General features: G+C 60.4%; 1 protein-coding gene across 1 annotated transcript in view; it reads left to right on the plus strand.

The window, feature by feature from the left end:
- The window catches only part of CSPG4 (chondroitin sulfate proteoglycan 4), a 35,811-nt gene that overhangs the window by 8,327 nt on the left and 11,962 nt on the right, over positions 1-15,522 (plus strand). Inside the window, exons 2-3 of the mRNA XM_010843409.1 lie at positions 10,813-10,976; positions 12,678-15,520. Of these exons, the coding sequence (XP_010841711.1) occupies positions 10,813-10,976; positions 12,678-15,520 (3,007 nt within the window). The remainder of the gene's footprint in view (positions 1-10,812; positions 10,977-12,677; positions 15,521-15,522) is intronic.

A 15,522-nucleotide genomic window follows, 5' to 3' on the forward strand; every position in this document is an offset into this window, starting at 1 on the left:
ACCACCCCATCCTGTACCAGCCAGACCCACCCAGCCCCTCCAGAGCCAGTTGAGTCATTGCTCAGAGCTGCTCCTTTTTTAACTGTCTGAGTCACCGGTTGTGGCTATAACTCCATGACACATGACCAGGGCTATAGACACCCCCTAGCCCCCAGCAGCCCAACCAAGGGAGGGGCCTGAATAGAAGCCGGCTGCAGGTGTGAGCCTAGGCCACCGCCTCAGCTTGGAACCCCTCCAAGCCCAGGGAACTCCCCACCCAGCACCTCAGAACCCAGACCTGTCCCCAGCAGTCCTGGAACAACCCCGCTCCCCTGTTCAGGACAGCCCTTCAGAGACCTTGGCCTCAAAGCCCTTCAGCATCAGCTCTGCCCCCACAGCTTTGCTTTGCCTCCAAAGAGACCCTGGGGCCTCTCAGCTGTAGACTGCCAGGCACACAGGGTCTCCAGCCCTGGGGGTGGTGGGAGCGGGCAGAGGCCTGGCCTTCTGGGGTACAGGCCACAGAGATGCCTGATTCCTGCCCTTCCTGACCTGGATCCGACGTGCACTGACCAGTCTGCCCAGAGCACCGTGAAGATTTTCTGTGGAACAGAACCCCCACTTCAGTTCTTCCCCTGCTCCCCCCGTCTCCCCTCTATTCACCATGTCAGCTGGCCTGCGGCTCGGCCCCTCCCCCCCGCCTCTCCCCGCCTCTCCCCAAGGCTGTCTCTCCATCTCACTCCCCACCGCTGCCTGGCCCTCTCTGGCTGCCCCATCTCTGTGGCCCTGGCCTGTTCTCTTTCCATCACCCAGTCACAGTGGCAGATGGCACCCCCACCCTCCGCAGGCCCTTCTCCACCTCCTAGACTCCTAGACATCACACACCCTCACCTCCAGCCATTCCCACCACGGACTCTGGGCCCCAGGGACCCATGCTGCGAGAAAATTTCCTTCCTCATTACCCAAGCCCCCACCTTCTCACCCCAGAGCACAGGCTACATCCTGTCCCAGGGAATGTTAGGATCCCTCAGACAGTTTGCTTGGAGGCTGAGAAAGGGGGGCAGGGGGCCTGGGAATGGCTCCACCCCCGGCCCCTGCCTGCACACAGGCCTGCACAGCCTCAAACGCCATCCATCTCCTGTCTGTGGCTATGGCCTCCAGCTATAAATAGGGGCTCAGGGTCTATTTTCTTTCAAAACAAGCACCGGACTGTCACCACAGGCCCAGAAAAGCACTCCCCGGCTGGGGCAGTGCCCCACTGCGCCCCAGCCATTGTGTCCCACCCTACCCCACCCTGCCCCAACCTGCAGGCACCGGGGCCCGGAGGGCAGGGGAGGGCTGGAAGCAAGCCTGGAGGTAAGACAAGTTGGAGGGGCCGAGCTGGGGCAAGCCTCCTAGGTGCAGCCCCTCCCGGCTGGGTCAGCCAGGGAACATGGCCCCCTCCTGCCCTGCCAGGCCTTCTCCTCCCTTTCTCGCCACCTCCCATCACCAGTCTTGTGCCTGAGACTCACAGTGTTAACAGAGAGAGGTGACAGTCACACAGCTCCTCAAGCTGCAGTGGAGTCTCTTTGCACCCCAAATGCGGGAGAAGGAGCTATGGGCTGCGGGGAAGGGTGGGGAGCCTGTCTTTCCTGAAGGAGCGTGAGGGCATTTCACAGGCAAAAGGGAAAGGAGAGCTTGCTGGGCAGAAGGCCCAGCCTGAGCAAAGGCCGGAGTGCAGACCTGTCAGGTATGGAGGGAAAACAGCCCAGGTCTGGTGAGGCTGGCACCTTTGGGTGTTTGGAGGAGTGAACAGGGGAGCCTGGTGGGGTGGGAACAAGGTCATCCAGCATCTTCAGTGCCACACCAGAGGACTGGGGGCTTGGTGGGAGGCACTGGGGAGCCATAGAAGGCATCCAGGCAAGTGAGGATGATGGAGCGACTCAGTTTAGGCTAACTGTGGCTGCGATTAACAAAGGGAGGCAGGAAATTCATTAAGCCAGGCGAGGGATGGTGACCATCTGTCTTGCGGAATGGCACAGGGAAGCAGGATGGGAGACACATTTGAAGGACGATGAATGGGCTGAATGGATGGGAAGTTCATTCAAGGTCAGGAGGAGGGAGAGGGTCAGAGGAACTTTCAGATTTCTGCCCAGCAGTGGGTGCCCGTGGGCCCTTCACTGGGTGGTGAGCAGGTTGGAGGATAGATGATGCTGAGTCTTGCTTGAACAAGTGTGCTTGGGTTTGGGGGCCTCCCCATGGGTGTTCCTGGTGTAAATGTCCAGGGAGCATTGGCAGGCAGGCCCAGAGCCCTGGAGACTTGGTGCTGGAGACAGAGATAGGCATACCAGAGCAAAGAGGCAGTGCCCGAACCCTGGGGAGAAGTGGGGGGCTGGAGAGAGGGGGCCAGGGATGGAGCACAGCTCAGTGGGTGCTGGCAGACTGGAGGGGTCTACAAAGCTGGCAGGTGAGAGTGCCAGGAACTATTCCAAGAGGAGTCAGGCCTGCCCAGCGGTGGGGCAGGGGGTGTCAGTCTGGGGATCTTGGTGGATCCTGGTTAGCACAGAGGCCTCTGGCCAGGGCACTGAGGTTTCCTGGTCCACCCTCTGAGGCCACACACTCCTGCGGGCACAGCACCAGTGCCAGGGACTTGCTTCTCGGCCTGTCTGCTGTCAGACAGCAGTGCTGATGGGAAAGCCATCCTATGGGCACCATCACTGTCCCTGCATGCCCCTGGGTGCCGATGTTTCCTCCGCTGGTGCATGTGTGCATGGCAGATGAGCTGACCTGCGGATGTAGGCGCTGGGTCCTGCCCTCCAGAGCCTCCACTCTAGCCAGGCCTGTGGCCACTCAGGCTTGAGGCGGCCATGCTCTGCCTGCTGTAGTGATCACACCTCTCCACCAGCCACTTTCTGCTGGCCTGGGCTGGCCAGAGGCCAAGGGTGTGTGTATAGGTTTGTGGGTGATCCCTGATCCAAGCCTCTGCTTCCCCCAGTCTCCTGGATGTGGGGCTTCTGTCTGTGGGGTCACCCCACCCCTCTATTGTATATTTCAGGTGGGGGGACTGAGGCACCGATGGTGGTGGCTTCTTCGAGACACTCGGCCTGTTAAACATAATCTGAGTCAAATGGGGCCAGGCCTCTGTCCAAACCCACAGTCACTGCTTCCAGAATCCCCATCCTAGCTTGCACACTCACTGTCTCCAAGATCTGCCTGCCAGGCTGGGGGAAGCCCTGAGACATCTCTCCGGCAGCCCTGCCCTCAGTGGTTTCTCAGCCCAGAATGGGGAGACTCGGAGATGAGCAACAGGCGTCCAGGCTCTGGCTTCTGGCCACAACAGGGGCTGGCCCGCCAGAGAGCCCCATCTCACCCTGGGCAGAGCCCACACCCCTGCCTCTCCACCCTCTTCTCTGACCTCCAAGACCCCAGTGGGCATGAGTAGCACTTATCACTGGTTTCTGGAACGTGCCGCCTTCAGCCAGCCTTGAAGAAGGTCCTTCCCTGGTCCGGTCGGCCCCAAGCCAGCCACACTGGGAAAGGCCGGCTGCCAAACCACCCATGGCAAGCAGATGCTCCCCGCCCACTCACTCCCTCCCACCTCCACCCCCAACCCTGAGAGAGGGAGCCCCCAAGGACAGGAAGGGAAGGGAAAAAGTGTGTTTTGCCCAGGCAGGGGGCCAGCTCTCACACCCTCCTCCCCCTGGGGCCAGAAGCCAATGCTCCACTTCCGATTCACAGACAGTAGCTAACCCCACTCCCCTCCGTGCCTCTGTGGGCACACACCCCTCCCTGAATCCACAGCACCCAGCTCTGGAGCCACACGCACAGGGGCTTGAGTCCCAGCCCGGCCACAGCCCATCTTGACACCCTAACACAGACGACTGCCGTCTTCGAGCTTCAGTTTCCTCACCTGTAAAATGGGAGCAACCTCACAAGGACCCTATTGGGGGCTGGGGGCTGCAGGCCCAACGCCAGGCGAGGGTCCTTCCCTCTCTTTCTTCCCAGCCCAGGCCTACTGAGATGAGGATCCCACCTTGCTTCTGCAGCCAAGAAAGCCGGAGGGAAGGGGATGTGGGAAAGGGCATGGAAATCCACCCAGCCGCCCTAGAAGGAGGCAAATTACAAGGCAAAGAAAAGCCGCTGGGAATTGCTCCGCACCACGGCCGCCCCACCCTGGGGAGAAGAAGAGTCTCCACAAAGACTTCATTGAGGGCCCTGCTTCCTCCCCACCCCAGCCCTCCAGCCTGGGTGGACGCTGGGCTGCTGCTTCCAGCAAAACCTCTCATTTTCCCTCCCACTTCCTCTGTGCCCCACGTGGGCCCCAGGGTTGGAACACGTGACTGGGCGCCCAGGGCACCAGCCCTGCCCCAGTTGGTGCCTGTGGACCAAGCTCTGCATCTCCCACCCCAACCCATCCCCTGCTTCCTCTCCAGGGGTGCTCACCTTCCACAGGGGGTCTGTGAATTGGAAATGCTCCCCAGCGAATGCCGCTCAGCATGGGTGGCCTCCGGATGCTTGATTAGATGATAGCCAAGGCCGGTGACCAGGGTCAGAGATCAGCCAATAGCTAAGGAAACTGTTGTCCCGCCTTGGCCTTTCGGGCCTTGCAAGGAACCAGAAAGGCAACTGAAGAGGTTAAGTCCCCGAGAGGGAGTCTCAGAGCTCAAGAGTTCTTGGAGTGAGGAAGGGCGGGGTCGTCTTGACCCCAGTGAGGTCTCTGTAGTGTTGAGATGGGGAGGTGGGCAGGAGGACCCAGCATTCCTGCACTCTATGGAGACGGCTATTGTCTCTCCCAAGAAGGCTGCTTTTTTAACTCCCACGAAAGCAAAAGTGAAAGTTGCTCCGTGGTGCCTGACTCTTTGTGACCCCATGGACTGTAGCCCACCAGGCTCCTCTGTCCATGGGATTCTCCAGGCAAGAATACTGGAGCAGATAGCTGTTCCCTTCTCCAGGGGATCTTCCCAACCCAGGGACTGCACCCAGGTCTCCCACATTCCAGGTGGATTCTCTACCATGAGCCGCCAGGGAAGACACCACGGAAGTTGACTCCTATAAGCTATTGTTCCTACAGCCGAGGCTTGCGGGGCAGGAGAGGCGCGGGTGGTTGGCGGGCCACTGGGGTGGCTCTGGATCACTCTCTGGTCTGGAATCAGGGCAGCAGAGCCAGTGCCATGAGGTGAGTGAGCATCTCCTAGGCGCCAGCCCCGGCAGGTGCTAAGCCACCTAGCCTTGGCTCTATGACCCCAGTGTCATCACCATGGGCAGGTTACATTGTCCTTTTGGTCTGACCTGAAGTCATCCCTCTAACTTTCCCCCCTTGTTATCTTCAGTGGAAACAGCCTGGGTGGAAGGTCATAGCTCGATTTGGGAGGGCTGAGGCTTGGGGGACTGTGGGATGTGATGAGGGAAGGTCGGGCACCTGAGTAGATGCGGTGGCAGCTTCTCCCTCACCTGGGAGCCCTAGGAGCAGGTGTAGCCAGGGAGTCATGGTCCAACATCCGGAGCCAGACTGGGCCCACGCCGCCGAATCCTCACCTGCCCACACGCCTGCCCTCAACCCGCCATGATGCATGGCGCTGACTTGCACTCAGGCACACTCATGCCCACATGCAGCCCGCTGAGGTCGTTCGGGGGTCTGCCGTGCTCTGTGGGGTCGAGTTCTCATCCCCACACTTTCACTTCCCCAGCTCCGAAATGGTAGGGGGTGGTGGCGGGAACATCAGCCTCGCTGCCAATCCTGGGGGCGGAAACTCTGGTTCTGAATCAGAGGGAACTTTCCACCCAACCCGGGCCTCCCCAGAGGTTCCCTGGCTTGGGAACAGTGCTGGTAAAGAAAAAATGAGCCCCTTGGAGGCGCGAGAGGAGGGGATCAGGCATGAGGTCCAGAGAGCCTGGGTGACGGGGCAGAGCACCCGGCCCATCCCTGCTCACACACAGGGCCGCATTCAGCCCGCAGGTGGGTCACACACACACCCCAGCGAGGGGAGACAGAGAGCCCTTCAGCCCTGCCTTGGCGCTCTCTGCAGCCCCTCAGACTCCCTCAGAGGGATTCTCCCAGCCTCACCGCTGCCTACCCAGGATCTGGTTAGAAACAGGATCTGTCACCCCTGGGGCCAAACCCGGAGAAGTCCTGGAGGAGAAGCCCAGCTTCACCCCAGAGCAGGACCCCTCCTCCCCCAGCTGGCTGGGGTCTCCCTGCCTCCTCACCCTCCCTGCTCCTGTCCCACATCCTGCCTGCTCTCTCTTGGTTTTTATTCCTCCATCTCCTACCTCAGGCCTCCATCTGGATTCCGAATTCAGTCTTTGCAGAGGAGAGGGGGGTCTTTATTTTTTAAGCTCACTTTTAATACCTTCCTCAGGCTTTCTGTGTCTCTCGACTTAGTTCCCCTTTTCCATTCCCATCGCTACGTTGTTATATTGGTGAATGAATGATGAATGAATGAATGTAGGGCTCCCACTTTTCTCCCCGCCCACCTCTCACCTCCTGCTCCATCTCAGTGTCACTAGCTGAACCTCCCCTACATCCACTGGTCCAGGTCTCCCACCACCCACCCTTGACTGCAGGGCCAGGCATTCCCCACTGGCCATCCTGCCCAGCAGCTCTGGGCTCCCGAACTTTCTCCCTTATAAAGTCAGGCGGCAGCAGACACCCAGGAATGCTGCTGCTGCCCATGACGCATGCCGCTGCGGGGCTGCCTGGCTGCCCCCAGGCGACCGGGAATGTGATGGAAACGGGGCACAAAGAAATTGATTGCCCAGGGTGGGTGGGGTGGGGGTGCCCAGGCAGGCAGGGCTCTGATAGGCGGCAAGGCCTGGAGCTATAGGCTTTCTGCTTCTGTCAAATTGCTTCTCCTCTGAAGCTTCAGTTGTCTGTCTGATAAGTGGAAGCCAAGTGCCCTCCTCCAGGCAAGGGCCACAGAGAGCCTTGATATTGTGCACACATCACCAAGGGATGGGGGTCCCAGGGCTGGGTGGGGGAGGGGGACAGGTCTGGCTCTCTGGACTGTCCTAGAGCAAGGGTGGTGCCCCGAGTTACAGCCAGGATGGGAAGGGGAAGAGGGGGCTGAAGACCAAGAGAAGGAGAGAAGTAGAGGAGCAGAGGCAGAGAAAGGGAGTCGTGGGACAGAGACAGGGAGAGACAAACTTGGCCAGCCCCAGGGGTTCCGAGGAGCTGGGTCTGCAGCAGCCCCAGGACTGGAAAGGTACCTTTGCTTGAGGCCCTGGCCCTGGCCTGGGGGGTGGTTGGGGAGCCTGAGAGAGACTGAGAGGCCAAAATCCTGCTGCCAGGCGGAGGGTTGAACGCCACAATGCAAGTAAGCCTCATGTTTGGGGTCCCCCAGGGACAGGGACCCGGTCCTCACTCATAAACATCCTAGGAGTGGCCCAGGGAGCCAGGAGATGCCAGCCTGAGCCATGCTCTGCCAGGGGGTGGCTTGTTGGGGGACCTTGACCTAGGCTTCATCTCCGTGTGTAAGGAAGGGGCGCGGCGGGGATGGAGACAGACTCCTTCTGTGCCCCCAGCCCTCGTCTCAGGAAGAGGGATGGAGGCGCCCGCCCTGGACCCAGACAGCAGCGCCCTGTTCGTGGGCAGGAAGGGCGGGAAGCTGCGGGATTCTCCACCTTCGGCAAACCTCTCGGGCGGATGGGTGCTGGGCGGGAGGGGTGGCAGCCCTCCAGGAATACACTGCCCCTTTCATGGAGCCCAGAGCAGCCAAGTCACGGCAGGCGGGCACCGAGGGGCAGGACAGGCCTGGGCACAATCATTGCTCTGTCCTGGCAGCTCCCGGCCCACACGCGCACACATGCACAAACACACCGCCTTACGCAAACCCAAAACACACTCCCAGCAGCCACCCACACACTCGCACACACAGGCGAGTACACAGCTACGCAGCCCAGGACACCCACCTGTGTGCCTTCTTCCAGGCAGAGAAACTCATACCTGGGGCACTCGTCCTGCCCCTCCTGCTTGTCCCTCAAGCCCTCTAGGCATCCTGATCCCCCCATGCCAAAAGCTTGGAGCTGCCCAAGCAGCCCATACCATTGACCTTCTGCACATTCACCTTTGAGAGCAGACCTCAGGCCAGAAAGGGACTTCCAGGACTAATCCCTACAGACAGGAGGGGGAGAGAGTGGGAAGGGGTGCCCATTTTACAGAGTGGTGACACTGAGGCCTGAATTGGGCCCCTTCTGGCCCAGAGGAGAGCCCACATGGCTGCTGCAGGCCTAAACTGGTGTTTTGATGAATCACGGGTCTTCTTGACCCAGGAACGTCAAGGCCAGGCCTCCAGGCTGTAATGAGGCCTCCTCTCTCCCCCGCGCTGCCCTGACATCCCTATCAGGCTGCCAAGCCTGGTGTGGCCCCTGCTGCTTTCCTCTCTACTCCTCTGTCTTCAGCATTTCCAGAACCTGTACATCCCCGCCAGCCTCTTGGCCTTGCTTCCCTCTGAGAGTGCCCATTTCCCTCCCTCTCCGCTCCTCTACATAACCCTCACCTCCCCCAGGAAGCCCTCCAGGATTGATGCCTAGCTCATGCCGTCTTTATCCTGCCTGCCTTCTCCATTTGAAGGCCCTCTCCAACTGTTCCCCTGGCCCACCGCCCAGGACAGGGACTCTTGGTTCTTACCACTGCCACCCATCAGAAACAGAGAGGCAGCAGCAGAAGACCAGGAGATGGAGGGAATGGCACTGTCAGAGTTTCCAAAACCCCAGCCAGCAAGGCCTCAGAGGCCTCTGTTGGGGTGAGGGGGCTTCCCGGCCTGTGCACTCCGGGCTGTACAAGGCAGCCTGTGTGAGCCCTTCCCGCGTGGCCCCACAGGAAACAGCAGGGCCCAGCCCCTCAATGGGCCCATTCAGACCCCAGCTCTCTCTGGAAAGCACCTCTGCTTCCTGTCGCCCTCCCACTCTGGCCTGGAGAACCGGACCAAACAGGCTGCTATTCCCCCGTGCCAGGAGGGCGCTGCGGGCGGGTGGTTCAATGGTTAGAGCCAGCCAGCTGCTTCAGTTCCTGCCTGGTCCCCAGCTGGACCGCGCCCTGGCAGGTTGACATCCACCTTTAGTGAAAGGGAGTGTGGGTGAGGGCCTGTGCTCACTCGCACACGGTTGGGAAGCAAAGGGGCCCCCAGCCAGTGCATGTTAGGCAGGTGAGGGTTTAACAGCAGGCTCTCCAGGAGAGAGGGAGCCCCGATCGGTGTGTTTTGCCTCTTTCCGTGGTATGAATAGGCTCACTGGGCAGCATCACCTGGCTTACAAAATTCCTGAAAACGTAACGGTCATCTCTTGCCAGCCATTCTGAGCTTTGCCGTGGTGGCGGCTGCATCCTACGGGGGGCCACCTGCCTCCGCTCCTTGCGCTGTAGCTGCCCCCAGCTTAGTGTGCTGCATTTTGTTCCTCAGAGTCCTTGACCTTGCAGATAAAACACCCCTGTAGGTGCCTGCCAGCTGCCAGTTCCCTGGTCTGTCCGTCGCGGACACCGAGATGAGCTGGGCCCACCGGGCTGTGTCCACCTAGATGGCCTGGCACTTTTGCTTTGATTTCTTTAGCTTTCTAGAGAAGGCTCTGGTGTGGCCAGCAAGTGCTGGCAAGAGGGGATAAGTAGAAGGGATTTCAGCTCAGCCTGAAGGGGAGAGCTTCCTCTTTCTTGGGCATCCCTCCATCTCTACAGGCCGTGTTGACTGCCCTCAGGGCACACAAGTCTGGGACGCCTCCAGGGGCTGATGCAGCTTCCTCAGGTGTATGTGAGCTGGCTCAGACCCCCCGGGAAACAGATCCTCCCTAACGAGGCCAACAGCCTTGACTGACTCACAGAGGATTTAAGAGAAGCCCAAGGAGGATGAATCATCTTTATGACCCTCTCCTGTCTCCCCTTACCCTACCCCAGCCCTGGACATCAAGGGGGCGGAGTCAGTATTTGGCACTAGTCTCCATGAAAGGAATGGACCAGAAATTGTGGCAGCAGGCTAGAGGCCAAGGGAAGCTCATTTGGAGAAATTTCCTGGAGGGGGTGACAACTTAAAAAGAGGAGGTGTCCCAGTGTAGGGTCTACACAGTGACCCTGGGAAACCCCAAATATGACCTCCTGTCTTGGGAGGCCCATCAGACTGTCAGCCCCTCCCAGGCCTTGCCTTCAGTCTGAGACCCAGGCTTGGAGAACTCAGCTGAACCCTGGCTTCCGGGCCACGGTGGAAATAATGGGGCCGGATCTGACAGCTCACCAGGGACCATTAATAGCTAAGCAGCAGGAAGCAATACAGGGTGATGGAGGAAGCTTTGGCCCCTTTTGGTTCTGGCATCGCACGTGGTGTCCATCTGGGCTCAGAGCCTTTGCTCTCCTGTGGACTCACTGCCACCAGGGCTCAGCCGTGGCCAGCCAGTCCAGGAGCTAAACCAGATGGGCACCTCGGAGAAGGAATCTGAGCAGGGATCAGTTTGGGTAGCAATGGTTCTCCTAGAGCTTCATTTCTGGGGGTGGTGGCCATCGGGCCACTTGATTAAGCCAGTGATGGTTTCCCTTTGAGCCAGAAAGGAGCCAGACCCAGGATGGGGATTCCTCTAGGGCCCAGGGGAAGAGAGCCGGAGCTGGCAGAAGCCTCTGGCCCCAGAAACCCCCGAGGAGAAGACCTCGATGCTTGGGATGCTGGGTCTGACCTCCTTCAGAGCCAGGGTCCAGGCTGGACATGAAGCAAGGCCGTGCCTTCTGGTGCCAGGACCAGCTGAGGCCACAGGGGGCACCGTGGAGAACCAAGGGGGAGCCCCGGCCTGAAGCGCCCTCCCTACGGCCCAGCCGTCCACCCTGAGGCTCCTTTCCTCCTCCAGGCACAGGGCCGCACTTCACCACAGCTCTCTCTTGTCACACAGCCTCCTTCTTTGGAGAGAACCACTTGGAGGTCCCCGTGGCCACGGCTCTGACCGACATAGACCTACAGCTGGAGTTTTCCACGGCACAGCCCGAGGCCCTGCTTCTCCTGGCGGCAGGCCCAGCTGACTACCTACTCCTGCAGCTCTACTCCGGACGCCTGCAGGTCAGTGATGTCGCCCTGCTGGACTCCTTCTCTAGCTTCCAGTGCACACCCCCCACCCACCAGCTGTGACTTTGAGCATGTCGCTTTCACCTTGAGGCCTCAAGGGCCCCCCACCCACCGCCCCCGCTCTGAGATGGACAGAAGTGTGAGCCCCTCAGGAACCCGTTCTGTCCGTTTGCTCTCCAGCCATGCTTCTCACCACGACCCCTCGCCGGTCCTTGGTGTTCTGAGCACGCTGACCACTCTCCATTCTCTGCCATCCCGTGGTCTCTTGCTCTTGCCAAGCCTTTGCTCACTACTCTGCCTGATGCAAGCTTCATTCATTCCCTGCACCTGCCTCACTACAGCCTCCCCTTGAAGTCTCAGCATGGGCACCCCTATCCTCACCTGGGCGGATTCCCCTCTCCTGGGTCCCAGCACCCTTGTGCGTCCCTCTGGCAAAGCCCTGGCCACCCTCTATCACCACTATGACAGTATCACCACTGTCTGTCGGTGATGGAACAACCAGGAATGCTACTGCCATTCTTCAGTCACTAAGTCATGTCCAACTTTTTTGTGAGCCCATGGATTGTAGCCTGCCAGGCTCCTCTGTCCATGGGATTCTCCAGGCAACAGTACTGGAACAGGTAGCCATTTCCTTCTCCAGGGGACCTTCCTGACCCAGGGATTGAACCCATGTCTCCTACATTGGCAGGAGGATTCTTTACCACTGAGCTACTAGGGAAGCCCCACAGCTTCCTTAATTTTATTTCATTGTTCAAGTTACCACAAGTTTTATTTGCAAAGAGTCTTCTGGCTGTCTCTGGAGGCTTTCCCCTGACCATGAAGAGTTTGAGGACACGAAGTCTTAGTCCATCTTTGGGAGAGCCATTTGTTTCCACACTCCAGTGGGGAGAGGACTCTGGTCCCCTCTGTCCATCTGATGCTGCCATTGCTTCTCGCTGCCACAAGGTGTCACTGTTGAACATGGCCTGGTACAACCTGGCACTGATGTTCTTTCTTTCTGCCAGGTATATTGATGACACACTCCTAGAAAGGGGCTCCATACATGGACTCCCAAGGCCATAAGTTCATAGTGCTCTGCTCTTTCAGTTTCCATACTCTGCCACCACCCATTCTACCATCTGGCTGTGGGAGCCCTGCACCAGAGCCAGTTCTGTGTCAGTGCCCTAGAGACAACTTTCTCTCCCCAAGGACTACCCCTCTTGGACAAGTCAAAACACCGAGCATTGGGTGCCCCCTCCCTGAACAATGAGCCTAGCTGCCTCAGTGACTCCAAGGTGTTTTGCTCTACTTGGGGGACACAGCAAGGGTTTCTCAGGTGCCCATTATTCCAGGGGAGGAATCCTCTGTATTCCAAGGTGGTTTTTCTGGCACCTCTCACCTAAGGAAAGTGGGGAGACATACAAGAATTTAGGCTGAATCTCTAGGAAAGCATCTTGCTGTGTGACAGGTCTGCGTGGGCAGGGACCACATCTGATTCACATCAGGGTCCCCTGCGCCCATCCAGGCCTGGTTCAGAAATCACTTTGGGGAGGGTTTGGGGGATGAGTAAAGAGCTGGCAGGAAAGAGGGGACTGGCTTGAGAAGCACTTGTCCTAGGCCCTCTGCTCGGAGGACCCCAAGTGTGGGGAGCCAGTTACGCTTTTACCGCAGAAGTGCTGGTTGCAATCTGCTTCCTTTCCCACCGTGTCTCCTCAGGTCCGACTTCTCCTGGGCCAGGAAGAGGTGAGGGTGCAGACCCCGGCAGAGATGCTGCTGAGCGACTCTGTCCCCCACATCGTGGAGCTGACCGTGTCAGACAGCTGGGCTTTGCTGTCAGTCGATGGGCTCCTGAATGCCTCAGCCCCAGTCCAGGGCGCTCCCCTGGAGGTCCCCTACGGGCTCTTCCTGGGGGGCACGGGGAGCCTTGACTTGCCCTACCTGACGAGAGCCAGCCGACCCCTGCGGGGTTGCCTCCACTCGGCCACCCTCAATGGTCGCAGCCTCCTCCGGCCGCTGACGGCAGATGTGCCTGAGGGCTGTGCCGAGGAGTTCTCTGCTGGTGACGATGTGGCCGTGGGCTTCTCTGGGCCCTACTCGCTGGCCGCCTTCCCTGCCTGGAGCACTCGGCATGAAGGCACCCTGGAGTTTACACTCACCACACGGAGCCAAAAGGCGCCCCTGGCCTTCCAGGCCGGGGGCCGGCAGGGGGACTTCATCTACGTGGACATATTTGAGGGCCACCTGCGGGCCGTGGTGGAGAAGGGCCAGGGCACCGTACTGCTCCACAACAGCATGCCTGTGGCCGATGGGCAGCCCCACGAGGTCAGCGTCCACGTGGATGCTCACCGGCTGGAAATCTCCGTGGACCAGTACCCCACACGGACTTCCAACCGTGGGGTCCTCAGCTACCTGGAGCCACGAGGCAATCTCCTCCTCGGGGGGCTGGATGCCGAGGCCTCTCGCTACCTCCAAGAGCACCGCCTGGGCTTGGCTGTCAACGTCTCCCTCCTGGGCTGCATGGAGGATCTCAGCGTCAACGGTCAGAGGCAGGGGCTCCGGGAAGCCTTGCTGACCCGCAACATGGCAGCTGGCTGCAGGCTAGAGGAAGACGAGTATGAGGAGGACGCCTACGGCCCATACGAAGCTTTCTCCACCCTGGCACCCGAGGTGTGGTCGGCCATGGAGCTGCCCGTGCCCTGCGTGCCAGAACCGGGGCTGCCCCTGGTCTTTGCCAATTTCACCCAGCTGCTGACCGTCAGCCCGCTGGTGGTGGCTGAGGGCGGCACAGCCTGGCTGGAGTGGCGGCACGTGCAGCCCACACTGGACCTGAATGAGGCCGAGCTGCGCAAGTCCCAGGTGCTGTTCAGCGTGAGCCGCGGGGCCCGTCACGGCGAGCTGGAACTGGACATTCCGGGCGCCCAGGCACGGAAGATGTTCACCCTTCTGGACGTGGTGAACCGCAAGGCCCGCTTCGTCCACGATGGCTCCGAGGACCCCTCCGACCAGCTGGTGCTCGAGGTGTCAGTGACATCTCGGGGGGCCGTGCCTTCCTGCCTTCGCAGGGGCCAAACATACATCCTGCCCATTCAGGTGAACCCTGTCAATGACCCACCTCGCGTCATCTTCCCGCACGGCAGCCTCATGGTGATCCTAGAACACACTCAGAAGCCCCTGGGGCCAGAGGTCTTCCAGGCCTACGACCCAGACTCCGTCTGCGAGGGCCTCACCTTCCAGCTCCTCGGTGCCCCCGCCAGCCTACCCGTGGAGCGCCGAGACCAGCCCGGGGAGCCAGCAACCGAGTTTTCCTGCCGGGAGCTGGAGGCAGGCAGCCTAGTCTATGTCCATCGCGGCGGGCCCGCCCCAGACCTGACATTCCGGGTCAGCGATGGGCTGCAAGCCAGCCCCCCAGTCACGCTGAAGGTGGTGGCCGTCAGGCCAGCCATTCAAGTCCTCCACAACACGGGGCTGCGCCTGGCCCAGGGCTTCGCTGCACCCGTCTTGCCTGCCAACCTGTCGGTGGAGACCAATGCCGTGGGGCAGGATGTGAGCGTGCTGTTCCGAGTCACCGGGGCCCTGCGGTTGGGGGAGCTGCAGAAGCAGGGGGCAGGCGGGGCAGAGGGCACCGAGTGGCGATCTACACGGGCCTTCCACCAGCGGGACGTGGAGCAGGGCCGTATAAGGTACCTGAGCACCGACCCGCAGCACCACGCTGAGGACACAGTGGAGAGCGTGGCCCTGGAGGTGCAGGTGGGCCAGGAGGCCTTGAGCAATCTGACCTTCCCAGTGATGATCCAGAGAGCCACCGTGCGGCTGCTGCGGCTGGAGCCGCTGCACACCCAGAACACCCAGCAGGAGGCCCTCACCACAGCCCACCTGGAGGCCACCCTGGAGGAGGCAGGCCAGAACCCCACCACTTTCCACTATGAGGTGGTTCAGGCCCCCAGGAAGGGCAATCTTCAGCTTCAGGGCACGCGGCTGTCAGACGGCCAGAGCTTCACCCAGGACGACCTGCAGGCTGGCCGGGTGACTTATGGGGCCACAGCTCGTGCCTCAGAGGCAGTCGAGGACGCCTTCCGTTTCCGCGTCACAGCCCCGCCGCACTTCTCCCCGCTGTACACCTTCCCCATCCACATTGGCGGTGATCCGGACGCCCCCGTCCTCACCAATGTCCTCCTCTCGGTGCCCGAGGGCGGGAAGGGCGTCCTCTCTGCTGACCACCTCTTTGTCAAGAGTCTCAACAGTGCCAACTACCTCTACGAGGTCATGGAGCGACCCCGCCATGGCAGGTTGGTGTGGCGAGACGCACAAGATGAGGCCACCATGGTGACATCCTTCACCAATGAGGACCTGCTGCACGGCCGGCTGGTCTACCAGCATGACAACTCCGAGACCACAGAAGATGACATCCCCTTTGTGGCTACCCGCCAGGGCGAGGGCAGCAGTGACATGGCCTGGGAGGAGGTACGGGGTGTCTTCCGCGTGGCCATCCAGCCCGTGAACGACCATGCTCCTGTGCAGACCATCAGCCGCATCTTCCATGTGGCTCGTGGCGGGGAGCGGC

The sequence above is a fragment of the Bison bison genome, unplaced genomic scaffold (assembly GCF_000754665.1).
Source record: "Bison bison bison isolate TAMUID 2011002044 unplaced genomic scaffold, Bison_UMD1.0 scf7180017864181, whole genome shotgun sequence".
NCBI lineage: Eukaryota > Metazoa > Chordata > Mammalia > Artiodactyla > Bovidae > Bison > Bison bison.